We start from the raw sequence: 23,354 nt of genomic DNA, 5'->3' as shown, positions 1-23,354 counted from the left end.
TTAAATACAAACAATGGCACCGGAGGAGGAGAGGACCCTTCCCAAAAGAGCTTAAAAACACAGGTAATAACGGTACAAATGACTGGGCCACATATTTAAATGAATGCTATGAAGTATTGTATTAAATATTTAAAAAACTAGATGACTAGTTCTCAATATCTGGACTTTATCCATTATATGTTTTTAATATATGCGTACAAAGCAATATTTTGTTTCAGATAAAACAAAGTGCTGTAATAAAAATATATTGTGAAGCTTAAAAAAAATATTAAAAAATCAGAAATATATTTTCAGCATGACTTCAGCTGAATGACCAGGAACTAAAAGCAATCTAACAGCAGTGAACCAGAGGTAAAATATAAACTCCAGGCATATACAAAAAGCACAAACAAATGTAGCTATGTATTCATTAATACATGTGTTTTTTTTTCTTTTGATTCTTTTTCTGTCTAAACCAGGACAATTTATCTGCAAGAAGCCAGTTGCTCTGAAATATTCTTGTGCTAAAAGAAGGAAACTGATAATGTAATCAAGAGATAGGAATTTACCTGCTGCTTCTCCTTTTAATGTCCAGTCAGGGGATTGGGTAGGAACTAGACCTAAAAGTGTTGGTGCAGCATAGGCAATGCTGTACAGGAATACAAATCCTTTTGCAGGTTAAACAGTTCCCATTATTGTATTCCACCTGACTATTTACCTGACTAACCAAAATTCAGTTTTTTAAAAGCTCCCTTAGAATATGAAGCACCTATGTTTTCCTCGTCTGACTATGGAGACAAAACATATATATTATAGTCCCCCCCCCCCCATGTTTATTAGTGTTGGCTTTATTATGTATACTTTTTATAGGCTAACTAATTGAATATACATTCAAGGCTCAGAAGTGCCTTTATTAACCCTTCCAAACAACAATAGACTTTACAAGAGTAAAAATCCTGCATTCTCAAATGATGAGAATACTTCACCAAATGACAGATTGTCATTACAAGTTAATAAGGGTCAGGACAGGATTTTGTCTTCTTTCTTTCTGAAGAAACCTAGCACTTAACATCCACTTACATGCACAAAGAGAAAGCCTCCCCTTTTATACCATTTTAATCTGTTGCAAATCGTCTCTGCATGGAGGGAGAATGAGCCATAAAAGAGATGGAGAGGGGGAAAGAACAGATCCAAGATGCAGTTAGTGATTACAGCTCGGCTCCAAGACTAAATTGCCGCCATACAGCTTAAAAAAAGAAAAGGAAAAATACACACTCACAAAAAAGAAGCTTCCAAAGGACCTGAAACCACTTGAAAGCCCTGTTTTACCTTTTCTGATCACAGCTTTGTTTTATGTTAATGCAACTCTAATGAGCAAAGCTTTGCTCTGGTGCAGTATTTTCATAGCTAGGTCTTTTCCAACAGAAGACACCAATCAGAAAACACTATAAGGAGGTCACAAAAACCTAACCTAGCCTAATCTGAACTTTTTCACCTACTCTTCTGTATTAAACTTCATAATTTATATAAAAACTTTACACTGCATTGCAGCAAGAAATAAAATGAACACATAACACATTTACTGTTTAAGTTCTAATTTGTAAAGATGTGAAGAATAAATGGCAAATTAAGTTAATGTAAAGCAAATTATAGTTCCACTAGCAAGACAGGCAGGCTTTAAAAGGGAGAGGTGATGCCCCTTCTGCAATAAAACAAACTTACCTGCCTGTACGTCATCACCTGAATAAAATTATCTGATCCTGGCCTGGCCAATCAAAATGGATGGAGATCAGGGAACTGGGAAAAGAACAATATGATGATGGTGTCCACAACAAAAGAAGCAGGAAAATGTATTTTAAAAATTGCTAATGGGCAGGTGTATTTATTTTATTGCAGAAGGAACATCACCTAAGTAGACTCAGTAAAGTTGTGTTTCACAAATATCAAGCGGTGCACCAATATGCTTTACATGTCCTAATCAATTAGGAGAGCCATTTGCTGAATGGCCATGGCATCAGCTCTTTCTGTCTTTTGCCATAAAACCCAAAAATGCAGACACAGCAAGTTGAACAGTGAGTGTTACATGTATGTAAAAATGCACATACATAATCATGTCCCAGTAGAATAATACTTTTAATAATAATAATGGTAATAATACATTTTTCTAAATCCTTTCTCTCTTTGTGTTGTCAAAAGCAAAAAGTAAAGAAAAAGTTCACCAATAGGGTCAACCACAAAAATAAAAAACTGGGAGACGTGCGGCCTCTTTTCCACTCCTTCCAAATTTAACAAAAATGTACTGGGGTTATTATTATTATTAAACAGGATTTATATAGCGCCAACATATTACGCAGCGATGTACATTAAATAGGGATTGCAAATGACAGACTAATACAGACAGTGATACAGGAGGAGAGGACCCTGCCCCGAAGAGCTTAGGGTTGGTTTCAAAGTACTTTCCAGATCTCTTGGTTCAAAGTGTTTACTTGTCGTATTATAATGAAGACATGTGGACCACATTTATGACTGCATTACAATCACATTTGATTGTTGGCCCTTCAAGTTTTTCACATGGCATCTTCTTGTACTGTCATTGTATTCCTTTATTGCACTGAATACAATCGCTGTATGTACTCTCTTATTTTGGAATTGATATGCCTTTACAGAAAAAAACACAATAGTACTAAGTCTAAATACTTCAAGTCAACATGGCTTAGAAATACTTGGTTTAACAGACATCTCTTTTGAATACTATAGATAATTCAAAAGGACATACAAATGCTGCTTCAAACCTCCCTAGTGAATTGTTTAATTAATTATAAGAAAACTTTTGGAAGTGTCACAGTTTTTATTTCTGCCAGATTCTGTTTTAACCTTATACCTTGACCTAAGTTGTGTCAAGAATGGAAGGAGGCAAGGTATTTGCCTCTTGATTACAACCAAAAGTAAAGAACTGGGGGTAGGGGGAGACAAAGCCTCAACCCACACAAATAAGAGAGTGAGGGGCCAATGTTCACTTATTTATTGGATGCTCCCCCTCTATTGTCATTATAAACTAGTTTTATACATATTTTACATTTCTATACCGTTTCAAATTTCTGTCATTCTGTCACACATATCTCAGCACAATTACAGGGTTAAGCAGCTGCTTTGAAATTAGAAAAAAAGAAGTGCTGTGTTTCCTTCCAGCACTGCTCAAAGGTGCTGACCAAGTAGGTGTAAATACATCTGTCTTTTGCCATTTGTACTAATGCATGCCTCCTACACTTCTCAGTGCACAGCAGATGGTCTCTGTCCTGTCGAAATATTACAGTGTACAGACTTCCAATGCTATGTGTTTCTAGAAATATGGGGGCAGATGTTAAATATGTTAAGCACATGCTTTGCCCCCTGGAGGTTTAAGTTAAGGCTGCCGTCGCAATTTGGTTATCTTACGCATGCCAGGATTCATGGTTCTTAGGCGTTCCTTTTAAATCTCTCCAAATAGATCATTTCTACATGCTAAGTATCATTACAGCAGCTACAAAGCATTTCATCACTTAAGTAGCCTTTATTATTAATATGTAGTTAAACAACAAAAAACAATTTTCATTTAGGGCTTTCTATTCTTATTAACTGATGTTCTCACCCATATTATATTTCTGCATTCACCACTTATCTCACAGTTATATAGAAACATCTTATAAGTGGGGTATATAAAAATACATTTTTTATTTAAAATAGATATACAAAATTAAATAAATGAAAGAAGATGTTATACTAAAATAATGATCACACTGTTACCAAGCACTTTCCATGGATCACTTTTCCAAAAGTACCATCTCTAAATTACTTTTTCCCCAAGTACTTTGCAGCATACACTGTCTCCAACCCCCCCCCCCCCCCCAACTGTCCCTTTAGTTTTCCTGAACTCTCTCGCTAACAGAAAATGGCATCTTGGCTAGTTACTGTATGTACTGTTTTTATAAATGGCTGTGCTGATATCCGTCATGACAATGACTGCAGACTTCTGTAGGACACAGATATGCGTGCCAATGCGAATATACAGATTTGCAATTTGAGTTTGGAGAAATCTAATTCCAAGTAATGATCTAAAGTCAGAAAAGCTCTAATCTAAGAATTAATTAACTACCAATACCTGTGAGTAAATATATTATTCAAATAAATAAATGTTAACTATGCCTGGTAGAATATATCAAATTATTACAAAACAAAAAAAAAACAAAAAACAAACAGTATAATTTATTAAAGTGATTTGTGAAGGAACTTGACAATTCTGTATTTAACGTTAAATTCCAGGCAAACAAATTTTGTATTTTTGCATTTGGTTCCTTTCCACACTGCAAGGGCCAATTGCTTATTTATAGCGGATTATTGAATAGGAGTAAAATATACCTAACTCTTCCATCCTACTAAAGGCAGAACAGATAGTCAAGTGGCTACCCTACAAACCTTTGAATCTGAGTCCTGATAACAAAAAGCCCATTAAGGCAAATCTTATGTTCCACTTTTAAGAATCCATATTTAGGCAAATTATTGTTGCAGGAAGGAACACATGACTGTTCTGCAATAATCCCCCTACCTGCCTGACCCATTCTGAGAATCTTTCAAAAACCTAACTGCACATTCAACTTCAGCTTTAGTTGCCTGAAACCCCATTTATCTCAGGTTCCCCTATGCCTGGAATGAATGAACTCTTATGCACCTGCATGGGAGTTACATCATCCCAGCCTGGCCAATCAAGATAGCCAAAAATCGTTTTCTCAGAAGAGAAGAAATAAGGTGGGATACCCTGTGAGGGAACAGAGACAAGTGAATAATGTGGGTTTAGTTCAAATGAGCTATACCAGAAGACCGAGTATGAAGTAATACAAAAATTTGTCTAATTTTATAACAGTGTTAAAGGGGGCTGCCTGTCCCTTAATAGGCCTATTAATGACAGAAAAGACAAAGGGAAAGGAATCTGCAATTGCAAAAAGGAGGCAACATTCAAAAAAATGTCTTGTTAGAACCACAAATAGGCAATATAGTGCTACCTTCTTGAAATGAAAAACATTAGGACTTAGCAAAGACAAAACAATATTTTCATACAGGACTTTGAATAAAAACAAGATTAAAAACAATAAAAAAAGGTATTCCAGGTAGGATCTCAGGTCCTATTCCTTTACGGCTAGGCAAAACCTGAGTACGACTCTAGCAGATGAGACTTGGCTAACAGCAGTGGGGGTTGTATGTTGTGTCCCACTCCTAAAGGTGGCACTATAACCAATGGTCAAGATAAAATGATCGCCATTGTTTCCTTTAATAGATGGAAGAAAATGAGTCTTCTTGTCTTGAAGATTCTGTGTCCTTGTGGCCACACAGGAAATAAGTATCCCCAATGAAAACAATGACAGCCTGATAGCGTCTTCCCTTTTATATTATTTAAATTTTGGCTAGAGTTGTACTTTAATGCATATCTAGGTCAACAAATAAGATTTCACAAATAATCTGCAATGGAAAGGAGAAATCAGAAATAACCTTTCTACTAACAAAAACACACACAGACTGGCTAAAATGCAAGTGTTTGGAATTGGCTGCTTCTGAAAAAGAATTTCAGTCCAGAATAGAGGCAGTTCCAGGATATGGAATCATTCATTTAACAGTGCTGCTGCACCTCATGGGATCAGCCAATTTTAGAGAGTTCCAGTAATTGCTGGAACTTGCTGAATAGCATACAGTGTTTAAAAACCATGCCAGATTAGAGAGTTTTCCAGATTAAAGAGCTGCAATTCCCTAAAACGGTAAATTTGTGTGTTGGCAGAATATCTTTTGATGACTGATTTACTCCATCAACAACTCATCAGCTTAATCTCAGTACTAAGACAAAGGAAGAAATCTAGCACATAACTGTGAAATGTTTATTACATAAACAGAAAAAAATATTCTTTTAACCTCCCTAGCGGTTCATTTCTTTCTGGTTTTTTGTCTAAAAGCGGTACATTATTTTTCATGAAAATTTATTTTACAGTATAATATAATAGTATGAGTATAATAAAGTTTGAAACACAAAGTCACACTCGGGGTTACCTCTAGGGAGGTTAAAGACATCAGACATTAAAACTTTGTTTAAGCTTTAATTAGAGGCAGGAAAAGGCACAATTTAAAGCAGATCTGTACAATTATTACACTGTAAAAAAATTATAATATATTTATAAAAAAAAAAAGTATATATATTAATATATATATATATATATATATATATATATATATGCAGCTGATATCAATCTTCCACTGTCTACTATAAAGTATGTACACAGAGCTCTAAAAGAGGAAAGCAAGGAGGCAATAAGGTATTCTGCAGCGTAAGGAGCATCATAATATGGGAAAAAAGCCAGAGAAATGATCGTGCTGTTGTGTTACAATACTTTCAACGTCCTGTCACATGATAGAACAGCAGAGAAAGATTAGATCCCCTATCCTGTTAGATAGGTCAGTGCTGTGTGACAGAGTTGTGTAAATCTGGGGAGTAGACAAACAGAAATGTACATCCCTTGGCAGGTGAAACTGTTCCCATATAAATACAAACCAACCTATACAAAAGAACATCTAAAACTATGACAAAAAAAATTTTTATCCAACTTACATGCATTTAAAGCCACATAAACGCTTGCTCAATACTATATTTACTGTCTGTGTGTTAACATTTTCTTAGGTAAAAAAACAACAAACAGAAATATACCTTGAAACACAACAGCAACATTTTCAAAGTGTTATTTATTTTCACTGTCCTGCCATTTCATTTTTCTGGGCCTCAGCTCATTATTTCAGCTAGAAACATTGGGCTCTTCAACTGTATTATGCCAGTCTTCCTTAGGCTGGGTCTACACAGACGTTTTCCCCAGCGTTTAACCCGAGGCTTTAAAAGCTCATGTTTGAAATTCCTATGCATTCCAACGGGCTAATCCACACCAGGGCGTTTCCTTGAGGCACGTTTTTGAGCGTTAGAGATAACGCAATGTTTTAAAAATTAAAACGCAGGGTTAACACGGGTAAACACAGGTAAATGCATCCGTTAATTTCAAGAGGGGTGTTTTCTCGTGTTTATAAGAGCTTAAACCTTTAACATGCACTGACGTTTTCCAGGGCAAGCTTTAAAATGCAACTAAAAGTGCATAAAAACACACACACAAAAAAGTGTTAGAAACAGTTAAATGCGTTTTTAAAACCGTCCATGTAGACCAAGCCTTACTCTTCAAAATACATTTCTACATTTTCCTAGTGATTGATAATATTCTTCATTAAGACCACCCACCTCCAACCCCCAAGGGCCAATCTACACATTTTTAGAATTTTTCCAAAAGACAGCAGTAAATTTATTAAGGTTTACAGATTCAGAAAAGGACCCTGGATATAGGATTATCCTGTTCTGTATGTGGGCTTGAGGACTAGTAAAGGGCAACCCTGTTTTAAATAAAACATCAGATATTCCCTCACTCAGCTCCAGTAGCTACTGTTCATGTTTTTATGTACTACTCCTTAGAGATATGACAGCTTTCTGGCTGTTTGGCTTGTGCATTATTATTCAGAGATACTATTTTCTCGGCCAAAACAGAGCCAGGGCCTTCCAAAAAGACATCATTATATAATAACTTTAATTGATCCATTAGGGCAATGTTCACACATTTCCAAAAGTGCCACCAACTTGCTAGAGGCTACGTTTTTCAACATTTGACAGTAAACAGTACTCAATTGTTCTTGTCACCATTCCTGTTTTATAGGCAGCTACGACTGTGATGCTGTAGAGTCTCAGGTTCAAGAAGGTTCTTGAAGCGAAGAAGCAGTAACCACATGGCAACTTAACCGAGCCACTAAACTTAGCCAAAATGATCTCATATGCTAGAAAGCCCCTTCCACAATTTCAAGGTCTAACTTCACCTTAACCTGGTATATTACCCTATTATCATACACATAATATGTTGCAAAGACTCCTATACCCCGGGGCAGTCAGATTTCTGCCAAAATATTGTGTAGCTTTTTGCTGGCTCTTGTCATTTGCATGGTGTGCATAGTGACCACTTACTGCAATTTCTGTACAACACAAAAGGCACAATTCACTAAGGTATAACATATGTACTACTTTAGATTATGGTAATTACTTAGTCACTATCCTATTGTTCCTGTCTGCGGAAATTAAGAACCAGTATGTCAAATAACAGTCAATATAATTTAGTATATTAAAGATACAGGGTGCTTGAATAACATCTCTTATGTTTATTTTAATATAGCTTGCGTACTAAACTGGAAACAATTCATTATTTTATGTTCCTACCGTGCTCTGTCTAATATGTGTACCAAATATGACCTGATTCCTTATTACATTTCTGCTTTATCTCCACACTGGCTATCACCTACAATTATGCCACCCCTGTCCTGCCCTGAGTGCTTTAGCTACTAAACTCAGATACAGGACCGAGACTGTGACATACTAATTTTTCACAGTCCATATTTCCATTGTTTTTTGGTACTCATCTTTTTATTATTATTAAACAGGATTTATATAGCGCCAACATATTACGCAGCGCTGTACATTAAATAGGGATTGCAAATGACAGACTAATACAGACAGAACGAACGACCGTACACACGAACGATGTTCAACGATCGTCGTCCAATCCGATCCGTCGGTCCGGTCGTTCGTTTCCAGCGAATTTCCTCGTTCGTCGGCGTCGTTGGTTACTTTTTTACGAGCGATTTTTTGCCCAATCGATCGTTCGTCGTTCGATTGGAACGATAAAAATTGGAAGTGTGTACGCACCTTAACATTCTGGTACTGCTAATCTAATGCACTTGTTTAACTGATCATCAGCTAGTGTGACCACCACTAAAAAAGTAGAAGTTTTGACAGTTTGCTAGGTTGATGCATTCAGGTGTGTTTTAACACAATGCCAAAAAGAAATGACATCAGCAATGATCTTGGACAAGCAGTTGTTGTTGTCTATCAATCTAAGTAGGGTTATAACATCAATTCAAAAACAATATGAAGTCCATTTTTCTACAGCATGAATGATTTTAACCACTTGAAAACATTTAATAAAACAGCTGATAATCTTCTCAGTTGTGGCATTAGGTGAGTGATAACAATACAAATAGGACAAGTCTGAACAAGTATGGCTTGTTTGGTAGGCTTGCCAAAAGAAAGCATCTTCTTTCTAAAAATACCATGGCAGAACAGGTTAGCAAAATTGCATCAAAACAAACCACAAGACTTCTGGAACAATGTCCCAAACGAGATTGAAGTAGAGTTGACTGGCCATAATGCACAGTGCCACATTTGGTGAAGACCAAACACAGCTTAATGGCACAAACACCTTAAGACAACTACTAAGGGCAGTGGTGTAGGTGGTAATGATTTGAGCACCTTCCAGGCTTTGAGTCAACCATGAACGCCTCTGTATTCTAAAGTCAAATGTGGGGTCACCTGTGCTTTGATTACGCAAAAGGAGTGTATTTTACTGTTAGTAAGAGAGGGACTTACCAAAGAGGTAGTTAGTGGCCCAGCCAGGCTATTGTAAGTTTTGTTTTTTACTATGTGTGCCAACTTTGTGCTATAATAATGAACACAAGCAGGAGCCAAAACTTTGTTTCTGAATGGTTTGATATTCGACCAGAAAAAGACATAGGAAAAATAAAAAGTAATGATGCTGATTCAAGACAGAAAGTAAAAAAAAAACCAATATAAAAATATAAAAAGTTTAACTTTTATTTAAATATATTCATCCATTGCCATAAAGGATTTTATTCTACTTAGTAGGCACCAAAAGCCTTTAAACTGTAGATATTTCCATGAAAAATAGTGATCACACAGTCCGTGCAGAGAGTGGAACTTACGGGAAGGATCTAAAAGGTCCACACACTACAGGCTGCCTGCCTGGGGGGAATTCAGACAATTTGCACTTCTCAAGAATAGAGATTACAAGTACCCAGTGTTATTATAAGAAACAGAGGAAATGTTCAGGCATTAATTAATGCTGGATTGCTGATCAAATATGGAAAAAATACACAAGTGATACTAAGATTCAATTAAAAATGCACATTTCTTGTATTTATCACAAACTTTAAAGATACACTCTAGTCAAAATCGATTAAAACTAAATATATGCGGGAAGTACAGCCTACTTTCTACATATATGTGCTGCAGTTTTTCATCCAGGCATTGTTGCAGAGTACCAGTGGCCCTCATTCTCCTTTCTTTTTGATCTCATAATGAAAGAACTCCTGATTGTGATGTGGGAGACCTGTTCTTAGAAGAACAGCAAAGAGCTTGCAGTGGTTGTGTTTATTACCCAGAGTCCCATGTATAAAGTGCCAATGCTTACAATCTGATTCAAAACTGTCAAAAATTAAAATTGACTGGTATTGTAGCAAATGGTGTGAGAAGAAGAAACAAAGCATGTGCTTTAGGAACTACATTCTGATGACATTCCCAAAGAGCTGCATAACTAGTGACAGATAAACACAGAGCACTAGCATTAGGTAAACTGAGGAAAACTTTAATATTACACCAATAAAGTATGCACAGGTTAGAATTGGTAACTCACTGATAGGCTGAAATGTGCACCTACCAGCCATTCTGCTGCCCATACTGCTGGTTCCTAAAAACATTTTACATGAGACAAAAGTGGGTGGTACTGAAATGCTCAACTCTGTCCCCATTTATTTTCTATGGGCAACCACCTGAGGAATTGGTTGAGGGTTGTGGGGAAGCGGTAACCACACTGCAGCCTCGCCACCAATCTGAACATAGTCTAGTCATAGGATCTGAAAACCTAAACACAGTATTGGAATGATGTAATTCACTATAGCATAGTCAAGGTAAAAATGTAAAAACTTGTTGTAGTGAATAAAAATAATGAAAATGAACTTAAAGGTGCAGATCAACTAATCTCTTTCATTCTAAAACCTATACTCGATATCAACAAGAACTGAATTTGTTTCTACAGGGAACACCAACATCTTGTTTCTTTACTTTCATGTAACAATTTGTGCATATTATTATATTTTTTTCTTAGCAAGGCAACTGTGAATTTAACTGACATTTTGCCTTTTCAAGAAAATGCATTTCAACTTTCACCATTTTGTTCCCAGTAAATGCTGCCACTCACTAACATCAGTTGTCTGTATGGTATGGAAAATGTCTCATAATAAAGATATATCTTAATGGTGATCTCCAAACTGGATGTACATGACACACAGGAAATACATTCTGTTAAAAGGTTTATTAGACATAAATGATGGTAGTTTTTTTCCAGAGACTCTGTTCCACCGTCTGCTATGGCTAGCTAAACCCTGTGGGGAGTTATGATTGTTCTTCGTCTATTGATTCAGCGAGAGATCAATACATGGACAGCAAGCCCACATCCCTTTGACAGCAAACCTCACTAAAGCAAATTAAGCCTTACAACTTACAGACTTTACACCAGCAGCTTTAAGTCTGTTCTCTACCATACGGTAATCCTAATAAAATTTGCATTGCACTGATTTACATAATGCGGTCTATTTATAAAAATCAGAAAAATAATGGCTTTTTTTGCTGCACCCCACAGGCAATTAGCAACATATTGTCCTTTGTAGACTTATTTATAATGAAATAATGAAACGGTATTGCTCGTGTAAAATCAAACAACTTTAAAGAAAAGCAAAAGAAAACACAAAAATTAGTCCATGTCAATGAGTTTTTTTTTCACTTCTCTTCTCATAGAGCAAGATAGCACAGCCCAAATTTTACAGACATGGGGCCCAAGAGTAGTCCACCAACCATATTCTTTTTTTTCAATCAAGCAGTGTCAGAAAATATATTTTTCTTTTCCTTAACTTCAAAATGCCAGTCTTACTGCTGTAAAATTTAGGTATGAAGTCACTTTCACTGCCGCCCTAGTTCCAAAAGAACCAGTGTCTTCACATTTGACAGCTGGTAGCAGTGAGCGGTACCGGTACTGCTCACTGCTGTCCCCAGTTCGCTGGTATGAAGAAGCAGTAATCACACCGTAACCTTATGCCCAGTCTGAACATAGCCTAAATAATAATCTGAACTCTTTGTAATCCACAGCCCACAAAAACCCAAAAGCACCTTACTGACCGAAGCTGCTTCTTTGCCACTTGACCCAACATACTGTACATCTAAATGCTTCATTGTAAAAAAAATCTTTTCTTCGTATGTTAATAAAGCCATTCCAGACAGCAAGCTAAACCAAACATTGAGCTACCAATGTAGTTCAGTATGAATGCATTTTTCACTATGTTAAAAGTTCACTCAATTTTCCTTGTCTAAGTTCTCTGTAATCCACCAAACTAAAACCCAACGAGCACTTCAAAAAGTTTCTGGGCTGTGGTTTCTGTATTGCTAATCATATTCAAATCGGCAAAGCAATTTTTTTTATGATTGGTGGCAGTAAGAAGCTTCCCAGTATTTACTTTTAACATCAGGGTTTGTATACACACCAATAATGAAAAGTGGTATGCATAGGAACTTTATCATGAACCAGGTTTCTTAGACCACCAGGTTATTGACAAATGGGCAGACTGGAGCAATATAGCAATGCCCGGATATAAGACTAGTAGCTGTAAACTATGTATGCATTTCAAATGTTTTATTCATAGATTTAGTTGTTGTATACCTTTATTGTTTAAATATGTAGATTGCCATGACTGACTTAACACTTTCTGAGATACCCATCCAATACAAGTATGCAGAACAGAAGTTTCAGTTTTACTTTGACCTATCATGCAGCATGCTTGTTCCAGGACAGTATTTCAAAGTACTGATGTCAGAGACAGCCAATCAACTAACATTTAAATAAGGAAATCAGCAATGGCAGCCTTGTACTTGTTTCTCTGTGTACATGTTTTCTTTATTTATATATGGTACAGAAATTATCTCTACAAACACCACACATCGGAAAAAAATATTGTAACAGGTGATTTTTAGGTGATAAACTTAGAACAGCTTATTACATTTTTAAAGTTTGGAATTAACAAAAAATAGATAAATTACACTGCTTTGTCACAGTGACCCTGATTTATTAATGCTCCCCAAGGCTGGAGAGAATACACTTTCATCAGTGAAGCTGGGTGATACAGAAAACCTGGAATTAATTTTTAAAAAATTCATTAGATATTTGTTAGCAAATGTTTTCAATTCCGGATCAGATCCATTCCAGGTTTGCTGGATCACCCAGCTTTACTGATGAAAGTGTATTCTCTCCAGCCTTGGAGAACTTTAATAAATCAGGGGCAGTGTCTCAGTACAACATCCTAGAACTGCAAACTTACACACAGCTAGATACACAAACATGCTTCCGCATTGGCCCCATGAGAATTTTATCCACAAGTAAATCTTGCTTTTAACAGCTGGAAAAGGAGAAATGCACGTGAACATTCCCATTTCCATCCTGGTATAGTATTTTCTCTGTTACTGCTAATTGTTGAAGCATGACAAAAATAAAACTTGAAGCGCTAATTAGACAATTATTAGTAAATGCCACTATGAAACATTTTATTCACACAGATCTTTTTCTACAATATTATATTTAATTACGGGCTGGAGACTGCTGAAAATATCTTAGAATCAGAAATTCGCCACCTCTAAAGCTGTATACAAACACCAGATTTTCATTGCCCGAGATGAACATTTATAATCATCATCAACCTATTTAATGTACAGCGCTGCGTAATATGTTGGCACTATATAAATCCTGTTTATTAATAATAATAATAATAATCTCAGGAAAAAATATATCATCTGTACAGCGGTCCCTCAATGTCATTTAGCAACCCATCCTGCTGGATCATTAAATGTCCAATGTGAACTACCACTGTTGTGTTCCTGCTCATCCTTCACCCTCCCCTCTGCTAACAGAATAACACTGTAATTTAGTCACAATTATTACACATCTAGCTTAAACTACAGGTCTGCATTTTGATAGGTTGCCATAAATAAGTGAACACCAATGATACATTTGTAGTGTTATTCAATACACTGTAATACAAATTACTTCATATGGTAAAGCAAATAGTTAATATGTAATGAATGCTCACTAGTACCATCAACAAATAAAGCTAATCTTTACAAAAGTGACTGGGACTTTATTGGTACCTAAATGAAATTGTCAAATTCATTTGACAATTATATAAATACATTACATTATTTTATCATAATCCGATAAAATCAATTTAAAATAAAAGCTGAATTTGTCAGCATATGGTTATCATTCGCAGTGTACTAAACCATCATCTTCATCATAATCTTAATCTTGTATATAAAAGCCTTTTCATTGGGAATGATTTTTTCAAGCTTTCCAAGGCTGGAGAGGATACACTTTCATCAGTGAAGCTAGGTGATCCAGCAAACCTGGGATGGATTTCTTCAAAGTCATTTGCTATTTGCTAGCAAATGTTTTGAATCCTGGACCAAATTCATTGCAGGATTGCTGGATTACCCAGCTTCAATGATGAAAGTATATCCTCTCCAGTCTTAGAGAGCTTTAATAAATAAGGCCTATTTCCTAAAAGTGATCATACATTAGGCCAAAAAGATCATCTTGCACTGCAAAATTGATAGTAAAAAACTAAACGTTTGTAAAAGTTATGGTCTTTCTCTCCAAATTGTGTTCTATTACTTTTTATTAGACAAGACCATATGTTCTTTCACACCAGAGTATACATAAAAGTTCTATAAGAAAAAAATGATTTATTATTTAGCATTTTCCAAAAGCAAGCAGTAGAAGGTGAACATGAGACTACTGATGCAAAGTATGAGTAAATCACTGGTAGGATCATGTGTAGGCTCTGTTGTACATGCTTGGTGCTACTTAGAACCCAACTCTCTCATTCCACTCAATGAGTCTGACAAATGGATGGCTGAAGATGAAAGAGAACTCACATGTGGGGAAACTAAATGGGTAAACTTGGCAGGGTAGAACCATTCACAAAGTGTGCAGGAAGTTATTTTATTTTCATTGATGTACTGTTAACATCCCTATTTCCAAAAAGAAAAAGTGCAGAAAGTTATGCAAAGGTAGTTCACAGGAAAAGTCATCCCACTGGATTAAATACAAATGAAATTTGCCATTTTATGACACATATGATAATGCAGCAGCAAAAGGAAAAACATACAGAAAACCATTTTGAATATTGAGTGCTTTATATTTAGAATCCTTAAATTCTCTAGAAAACAATCCTGAAAAATTCATTAGAAGACTTGCAACTTCCCTTATTTCCAATCAACCAGCAGCTGCAAAGGTGTGTATTCAGGACTGCTAAACACAGCCATCTGAGACTATGAGGGGTGGCATACAGCCAAGACATATTTGGATATCCACATAGGCAGATGACTTTTTGCTCCGGACTTATTTTTAACCTTTTCATTCACTGGGCACACACACATGTATGTTCTAATAAATTGCTTACTATTTTTAGGAAAACATGATTGGGTAGGTCATTATTGCAGAAAGTAAGAGGCGATGTGTCTTTGGTTGCCAGGATACTTGGCAATCTTTGCTTCCCCTGCACATGTGGGGAACGAATGAACTCCCACGTGCCTGCATAAGAGATACTTCATCCTGACTGGCCAATGAAGATGGCTGAAGATCCTCTACCGGAGGAGAAGAACATGAAGTGTAAGATTCAATTAACTGAATCTTGGTTTTCATTGTATTCAGCAATCCTTTTGTATGGTCAAACCACAATGAATGTATGAATAAGTTTGACTTTACCTTGCACATTGGTGTAACAGTATATATAAAGGAATATCGAAGAGTAACCTTACCTTTTTTATCAGTTTTTACCTTCCAATAATTTATCAAGGTTGGTTATAGTATTTTAGTTATGAAAATATAAAAAGTTTATATTGCAGATTTATATAACTTTGCTTGATCCATTACCCTCCAGCACAAGGAGGTTGGTCCAGCCTCATTTAATATATTTCCAGGGTGGGGCTAGAGCGGCAATCATCACCCGTGCCCCCGCGATCTCATAAGCAGGCTGGATCAGCCTGCTTACGGGATCGCGAGGGCACAGGTGCCGGCTTCTCCTGGCTCTCCTCCCGGCTGCAGCGCGTGTCCCCTCCTCCTCTGAGCGAGGAGAAGCCGGCACACGTGCCCTCGCGATCCGGTAAGCAGGCTGGATCAGCCTGCTTATGGGATCGCTGGGGTATGCGTGTCGGCTTCTCCTCGCTCAGAGGAGGAGGAGACACGCGCTGCAGCCAGGAGGAGAGCGAGGAGAAGAAGAAGCCCACAGCATCGCGGGATCGCGGTATCGGGTGAGTATGATTTTTTGGCACAGGGTGATCAGAAGGGGATACATTGTGTCAATGTATCCCCTTCTAATCACTCTGTGTCAATGTATCCCCTTCTGATCACTCTGTGTCAGAGTGATTAGAAGGGGATACATTGACACAGAGTGATTTTTTAGTATTTTGTTCCGAATCTTTTTTTTCTAGGTTTTTCTCCTTTAAAATTGGGTGCGTCTTATAGGCCGGAGCGTCTTATAGTCCGAAAAATACGGTATAACCTTCGGTTGACCTTCTTATGACCTGCTATAAATAGGCTTTACCCCAGACTTGTATAACCCATTTGAACTGAAAAAATGAGCACAGGCCCTGATGTTAATGATATGTATATAGTTTATAAATTGCAACTAGAGCCAAATTTTCTCCACACCCCATTACTTATTATCAGTTATTCACAAATAGGAAGTATTATGACAGCTCCTGAAGTTATCCTGAAATTAACTTGTAATCGAACTAATTCCTATTTAATGTACAGCGCTGCATATTATTTAGACACTATATAAATCCTGTTTATTAATATTATTTATTATTATTATTAATATTAATAATAGGAACAATGACTCTCAAATCTACATTGCCATTTAATAAAACTCATACTTGCTACTTTATTGTTACACCACACTGTAATGTATTGTTGATTTTTAGTGTGATGTTAATTGACCAATGCACAAAAAAGGCAAAATTTAAATATTAATATAGGACAATACTGCTGCATATTTCACATCACAAATGTGGATTTTTATGCCAGGGCTATAACCCTCCATTGTGTCCTTTCCTCCCATCACAACCCTACATGCTCTGCAATCTAAAGGAGTTGGAAAAGGAAGCACCATCAGACTAGTGAGAAACTGTGCCTTTTGACCCCCTGGAATGCCACTACAAGAGATGTCCTATACAAGTTGTCTGTGAGATTACAAGTTGAAAACAGACAATACAATAAGAAAAAAATGTAGCAACTCATTAGTGCTGAGCAAGCAGTTTAATGGGACAGTTAGCACATCTTTCACATCCATAAAAATAACATCACACGGTCTAAGGAACACTCAGCGGGGGGAGTGAAACCGGAAAGAAAACAGTTCTTTATTTTTCTTCTCACAAGCTTCAATTGGGATACATCTTGTGAAGTATTTGCAGATGCTTTTAATCTAAACCTGACTTGTGAATCACTCCACAGAGACAATATTTTAATATATTCCAACGTGAGTGAAAATAAAGTGAAAAAAGGGTAGGGAAAACCTAATGTTCCCTGAAAAGTACTGAACTGAAAGGGTTTTCAGTAAACCTACAATGTGGCAATTTACACATGATGCCTCCAAGGCTGGAGAAGATAGAATACAATAGGTGAACCTGGATGATCCAGCAAACCTGAAATAAATCTGGTCCAGGTTTGAGCACATCTGCCAACTAACAGAAATAATTTTTCGAGAATTCCTTTCAGGTGAGCTGGATCCTCCAAGTTCACTCATGATAGTCTATTTTCTGCGGTCTTGAAGAGATTTAATACGGGTACATTTTCGGGTACGGCATTATACGGGTACATTTTCTGTAATAAAATCCACTCATTACCAAGCTTCAGTGAAAGTTTGGTGAAATTTCACAATTACACAAATGTGGTCACAAAATACACATAATTTTGACTAGAAATCTGTCTAAAGTGGATAGTTCCTACCAAACCTAAATAGCATTTAGTTATTAAGTTATAAAAGGTCCCAGGCTGCCATGTTCTCATAAGAATGTATTGTTTGAAGAATGTAGTTGGTTCTTCCCATACCCTTTTTACAACAGCCTTGTAGGGAAGCTATGCCACCAGAGCCTGAAAGCATAACTCTGTGATGTATTGTCAAAATCTTCCAATATGTGTGCATATAAACATAAATAAAAATTCTATGTATGTACAATTATATATATTATTTCTTTCTAACTGGATTACATTCGTAATTGAAAGTAAGACTAAATAAAAACTGCACAAATATTGGCAAACTTTTTATAAATGTATTTAGGCATCAGCCCTTCCTGTTACTCCGTCCCATTTTTTTTTACTAAAGTGCCATTCAAACATAAAAGGTGGGTGTGGGAATTAATAGCTGGTTCATATATGTGCCCCACTAAAGTATGATTACCCAGCAAATGCACATTCCAAAATATCCAGCTCTCAGCCCAATAACCAGCAAAGAAGGCCAAAACAAAGTTGCTCCAAATACCTGGATATATGGCTTTCTGTGTGCAACTAGTCCTTTTTATATATTTTTCCCAATTTTATGTTTACAATAATAATACTTACCAAAAACAAAAAACTATGCTTTTAGATGCTTATAAAGGAACTTTATGACGTGGAGTATATCTTATATTCCTGTTTTGTGTACATGTGGTTGTTTCAACAATGATTATCCCATTACTGATAGTAGTAACGGTGCTTTCTGGCAATTTATCAGCACCCAGACTTAGGTCATGAGAAGTGTCAAAGATGCATTCCCTTCAGATGGGAATAAGCAATTGATTTCAAGAGCTCCAGCAAGTCTATGTATATCAAAACATCCAGCTCAGCACTCTGCAGATAAAACACGCAGCAATTGCAAACATCAAAACCGGATTCTGTGTTTCCTCAGTTAGTGGCCAGTATCAAAGTCTATGTTCTTGTTTTTTTCACTTTTGTTCATACAGTTTAGTGAGGCTCTAACCAGTCCCCAAGAAGTAACTGTCAAACAAGAACTTTGCATTGTCTTGAAAAGCTGATGACCTTTTTATTTATGTTCTCCATTTTGCATGGCCTTTAGTAATACTGTACCACTGTAAATTATGTATAAGCCCAAACAAAGGTACTAAAAATCACTTTACTGATCACTGATATAGATCACGTCAAGACAAATTCTAACTAGTATTATAAATTACCCCACTTTGCACATTGCTACTAACAAACATCTTGGTCTACTCTACAAATATCAGTTACTTACATTTCCCTGGCCTGGGTACTATGGCCAATATATGAAAATTTGGAAATAATTTTGGTAAACCTGTTAGCTATTTTAAAATGTATAAAGAAATACTATCGGAATAGGTGTCACAAGTTGTTTGCTACCAATTTGATTTGCCAGAAAAAGACCCTTTTTTTACTACTTTAACTTTTTATTTTCCTGTATTTCTCCAAGTGTCATACTTTCTAGAATGCTGGAAAAGTACATTTTTCATCTGCATGTAATTAAAAATGGCTGACAGGTTTGCTTTACATATAATAAACAGGAAGTCTGGCCAAGGACTGCTCCAGGAACAAGGATTTGAAAATTTGCTCAGCTTCAACTGCACTGGTATCTGTCACCTGATTGAAGTATCTCACATAAGTGGTCCAACACTTTAATAAAGGCTCTCCAAGGCTGGAGAAGACTCGCTTTAATCAGTGAACCTGGGTGATCCGGCAAACCTGGAATGGATCTGGTCCAGAATTTAAAACTTTAAATTCCAGTAGAGAGATGTAAAAGACTGAGTGTGCTATCGCGTATTAAGTTGACGGTGCCAATAATTTTTCCAGGCCAATTTTGACATTTTGTGTGGAATGTGATTTTTTTTTTCTCTGCTTTTTTGTGTTCTTACAGTGCCAACAAAAGAAATAAACATGACAATTAAAAATTATTTGTAATTGCAACTATTTTCCGGGAGAAGTGGTGCATTTTCTGTTATAAAAAAAGGGTGCCAATATTTTTGGACATGACTGTATTTTTTTGTGGCAGGATCAGGCTGCTTAAAGTCATTATAAAATCTTGCATAAAAATCTTTAATTTAGTCATTTGTGACCAAATTCAGAGACAACTTCACCTGCACCTGGTTAAGGAACCTACTCCACCTCTTGGTGCACTCTTCCTGGAAAAGATTTCTCAACAAAAATACCAACCCATATTGCCTCACAGTGTGCTTTTTTAATACATGTATGCAGTTAGCGTTTATTTGTATAACCTTGATAATATATATTATCAAATGTGAACACACCTATAAAAAAAAAAATTGTCAATATAGTATGCATGCTTTATACTCTATTTATATACAGTATCTGCATACATTTTGTATCTTTTTGCTGTTGATTCTGCAGATTACAGTCACCATTCAAGCATAGCATTTATGCTTTTGTATTTTTGGCTGCATGCATTTCACTTAATATGTGTTGTCACAACATGGTTATTAAATGGTATGTTCAATGCAAACAGTGATGTTCGGGTGACAGAGAAATTACAATGTGTACATGGGCGGCACAGCTTGTGAACAAGACTTCACAAACAGGGGGAACAGCACTTAACACTTGTGTTTGCAGAAGAGACTATGTAAACTTAGACCGCCCTCTACAGGCTATATATTGGATAATACCATAACATTTTTCAAGTTTTTTTTCTATTGTCTGATCATTGTACATGGACTTTTTTTAAATTAAAAGTTGCACATGGAACATTTTGATACAAGGGTTTTGTCTACTTTAAATTTGTGTCTACAGTAGAGAGTTTTTTTTCTGTTATACTAGAAATATACTGTTATACTAGAAATTTAAGCAGATTTGTCCAATACTTGTAATAAAGAAGAAAAATATCAACAAAAACATGGTAAATGCAATGAATGCTAAATTAAGATTTTCAGGAACAAATTAACAAAACAAATAAGCAGTTAGGAACAAATTGACAACAAAAAGTACACATGTGTAAATGTCCCCACCAGCTGAGATACCACACAAGAAGCAAAAACTAAAATGCCATAAAGGTGAAGGTAACTTGTAAACTTGTTGACACGCCAAAACCTGGCACATTGGCCCTAATTTATTAAAGCTCTCTATGGCTGAAGAGGATACACTTTCAGCTGTGAACTTTGGTGATCCAGCAAACCTGGAAAGGATCTGGTCCAGAATTGAAAACATTTGCTTACAAATAGCTAATGACTTTTAGGAAATCCATTCCAGGTTTGCTGGATCACCCAGCTTCACTGATTTAAATGTTTCTTCTCCGGCCTTGGAGAGCCTTAATAAATCAGGGCTATTACATTTTTAGCGCTGAATTATGAAGTGGTCCACTGTAAAAAGTGTTTAAGAGGTAATTTAAAAAAAAAAAAAAAAAATCAGGAAAGCTGATTTTTAACTAAGGCTGGGTACACACGTGCAATAACTGTCGATCGACAATGAACGACAGCTCAATGATTATTCACGATTATTTTGAACAACCGTATAGTGCACGATTCTGTACATACTGTAATGATACATTCAACGTATGTACACACACTAGATATGATTGTTTTAGCGATGCAGGAAGTGACGTGTACCAAAGAAAGTGTATTGCAGAACAATCCAAAATCACTGAATGACTGTACACACAATAGATAGGTAACGATTGTCGCCCAAAAGGATCCGCCGGGACGGTCCTTCGTTTCCAGTGACATTCCTCGTTCATAGGTGTTGTTGGCCTGTCGTGCACTTTTTTTTGTTACGGATTATCGAACCATCGGTCAATAATCGATCGTTTTCATCGACACTTATTGCACATGTGTACGTACCCTAATATATGCGCCACAATTTTCAATTCACTATACTAAGATACAGGCAGCCAGTGCAACTGAGATTTAACACACCGAAGACGAGCTATCATTGGAGAATTAAAGTAGCTGTCTGACAGTCCTGCTGCCCCTTTGGAATCAAAGCTTTCTAGCACACTGAAATGTTGCATATCGCTAACTTATTCCTGGCTGTGGCTGTAGCTACCCAGCCAGGCAACTAGCATTTTCAGGATGTGCTCCCTAATGGCAACTCCATGTTTCACTTAATGACAGTTATCATAGTAAAAGCAAACTCTTTATAACCTATTATATAAAGATTTCTTTGTATTAAACTCAAGACAGCTATTTTGTATTGAATTTCCCGCTGCTCCTGCCGCCCGCACTGACGCATGCACCAACGTCACCGGGAAACCCCGGAGAACGTCTCTGCTGTCACCGGCTGAAGATCGAAGGAAGAAGACATGTCCTAAGGAGCTGCAGGGACCAGCAGGATGCCGGGGGACACCAACTGAGATAGGATAAGATAGACTGTCATGGGAGAACCTGGGTGATCCAGAAAACCTGGGATAGATCTGAATCATGACTAAAAACATTTACTAATCATTATCAAATGATATACCGTATTTTTCGGACTATAAGACGCACTTTTTCTTCCCCAAAACTGGGGGGGAAAAGTGGGTGCGTCTTATACACCGAATACATGTTAAATATACCGGTAATTAAAAAAAATCATACTCACCCGATACCGCGATCCCGCGATGCTGTGGGCTTCTTCTTCTCCTCGCTCTCCTCCCGGCTGCAGCGCGTGTCTCCTCCTCCTCTGAGCGAGGAGAAGCCGACACGCATGCCCCCGCGATCTCATAAGCAGGCTGGATCAGCCTGCTTATGGGATCGCTGGGGTATGCGTGTCGGCTTCTCCTCGCTCAGAGGAGGAGACGCGCTGCAGCCAGGAGGAGAGCCAGGAGAAGCCGACACCCGTGCCCCCGCGATCTCATAAGCAGGCTGGATCAGCCTGCTTATGGGATCGCTGGGGTATGCGTGTCGGCTTCTCCTCGCTCAGAGGAGGAGGGGACACGCGCTGCAGTCAGGAGGAGAGCGAGGAGAAGAAGCAGCCCACAGCATTGCGGGATCGCGGTATCGGGTGAGTATGATTTTTTGGCACAGGGTGATCAGAAGGGGATACATTGTGTCAATGTATCCCCTTCTAATCACTCTGTGTCAATGTATCCCCTTCTGATCACTCTGTGTCAGAGTGATTAGAAGGGGATACATTGACACAGAGTGATTTTTTAGTATTTTGTTCAGAATCTTTTTTTTCTAGGTTTTTCTCCTTTAAAATTCTCCTTTAATTCTTATAGTCCGAAAAATACGGTATATATATTTTATATATAAATATATATATATATATATATATATATATATATATATATATATATATATATATATATATATATATATATATATATATATATATAATGTGAGAGTAAAATATATAAAGAAAAATATGCATTTGTTTTACTGTATGAATAGG

At 36.8% G+C, this 23,354-nt stretch overlaps 1 protein-coding gene across 1 annotated transcript in view; it reads right to left on the bottom strand.

Moving 5' to 3' along the window:
• Positions 1–23,354, bottom strand: part of BCAS3 (BCAS3 microtubule associated cell migration factor) — a 532,737-nt gene that overhangs the window by 331,155 nt on the left and 178,228 nt on the right. The window contains exon 16 of the mRNA XM_072407233.1: positions 7,956–8,049. Coding sequence (XP_072263334.1) covers positions 7,956–8,049 — 94 coding nt within the window. The remainder of the gene's footprint in view (positions 1–7,955; positions 8,050–23,354) is intronic.

Source organism: Pyxicephalus adspersus, chromosome 1 (genome assembly GCF_032062135.1).
Source record: "Pyxicephalus adspersus chromosome 1, UCB_Pads_2.0, whole genome shotgun sequence".
Taxonomy (NCBI): domain Eukaryota; kingdom Metazoa; phylum Chordata; class Amphibia; order Anura; family Pyxicephalidae; genus Pyxicephalus; species Pyxicephalus adspersus.
The sequence above is the reverse complement of the archived record's forward strand: the minus strand, read 5'-3'. Positions and strand labels throughout refer to the sequence as shown.